Below are 921 nucleotides of genomic sequence, written 5' to 3' on the forward strand. Positions count from 1 at the left end.
CCATCTCGAACGTCAACCGAATCGAAAGGGCTCTCCCCATACTCTCACCATTCCGCTGAGGCCTAGAGGACTCTGCCACTGACTGCTGGGGTCGGGCAGGCACTCCCGGCTCGGCCACCACTCCACCAGTAGGGACGTGCGCCGCCTGACATGGAGCCGATATCCTTCATGAAAAAAACCCAACAATTCTACATCGACCATTTTGGCCTCCAACTCCTGAGCCTCGATTTCATCAAGTTCATTGAGGAGGTCCTCGTCGTCCATGACAGTGTTCCCACCAGCGAGGACCTACCAAGTGGAGATCGGCACAATACGACCTATAGACAGTAATACATTAGCAACCTCATTTTGCATGTCCTGCATCTCCTGCATGTCGTCCATAAGAACGTCAATCTGAAGGGGGACAGCATTCACCAACGACTCGCCGAGATGTCGCCTATGCGCACGTTGTCAATGTTGAGTTGTTGGTTCATAATCTTCTGGGCCGATACACCAGTAGCCAAGGCCGAGACGGCCACTGCTGTGGTCTGGCTCGACTCCAATGACAAAATTTGCTGTTCCAAAGTCATTCCTGTAAACAAGTGGAGTTTCCTCAACGGCCTCATGGACGGCGACTCCTCACGTGAATTCATCAAAGTTGTAAGTTCACCCTCGAGCATCTTCTTTCGCTTCAAAGCCATCAATGCACCCCGCTTATCCTTAGCGGCAGCACGGGTCCCTGGGGTGGATTCCAATAGTTATTCAGAGAGGCGTGGTATGCTCGGCTCCGTCCCTGACAGTAGTGAATCCTTACGTGCGTCTTGTTCCTGCAAAGCCATCTTTTTCTCAATCAACTGCTCTCTTTTTTCCAGAGTAGCAATAGCCTCCTTGTTCTTCATTATGGCATCAGGTAGATTCTAACACAGACTCCAACAGGGAAGG

At 51.4% G+C, this 921-nt stretch overlaps 1 protein-coding gene across 1 annotated transcript; it reads right to left on the reverse strand.

Annotated features, from left to right (window-relative positions):
- Positions 1–192: 192 nt before the first annotated feature.
- Positions 193–878, reverse strand: Pmar_PMAR017039 (vacuolar sorting protein snf7, putative; the record flags this gene model as incomplete). Its single annotated transcript, XM_002778577.1, has 5 exons — positions 193–288; positions 334–393; positions 447–571; positions 623–718; positions 794–878. Coding segments are annotated over 5 exons (462 nt in total), but the record flags the coding sequence as incomplete, so codon positions are not given.
- Positions 879–921: the final 43 nt, after the last annotated feature.

The sequence above is a fragment of the Perkinsus marinus genome, assembly GCF_000006405.1.
Source record: "Perkinsus marinus ATCC 50983 genomic scaffold scf_1104296948532, whole genome shotgun sequence".
Taxonomy (NCBI): Eukaryota; Perkinsozoa; order Perkinsida; family Perkinsidae; genus Perkinsus; species Perkinsus marinus.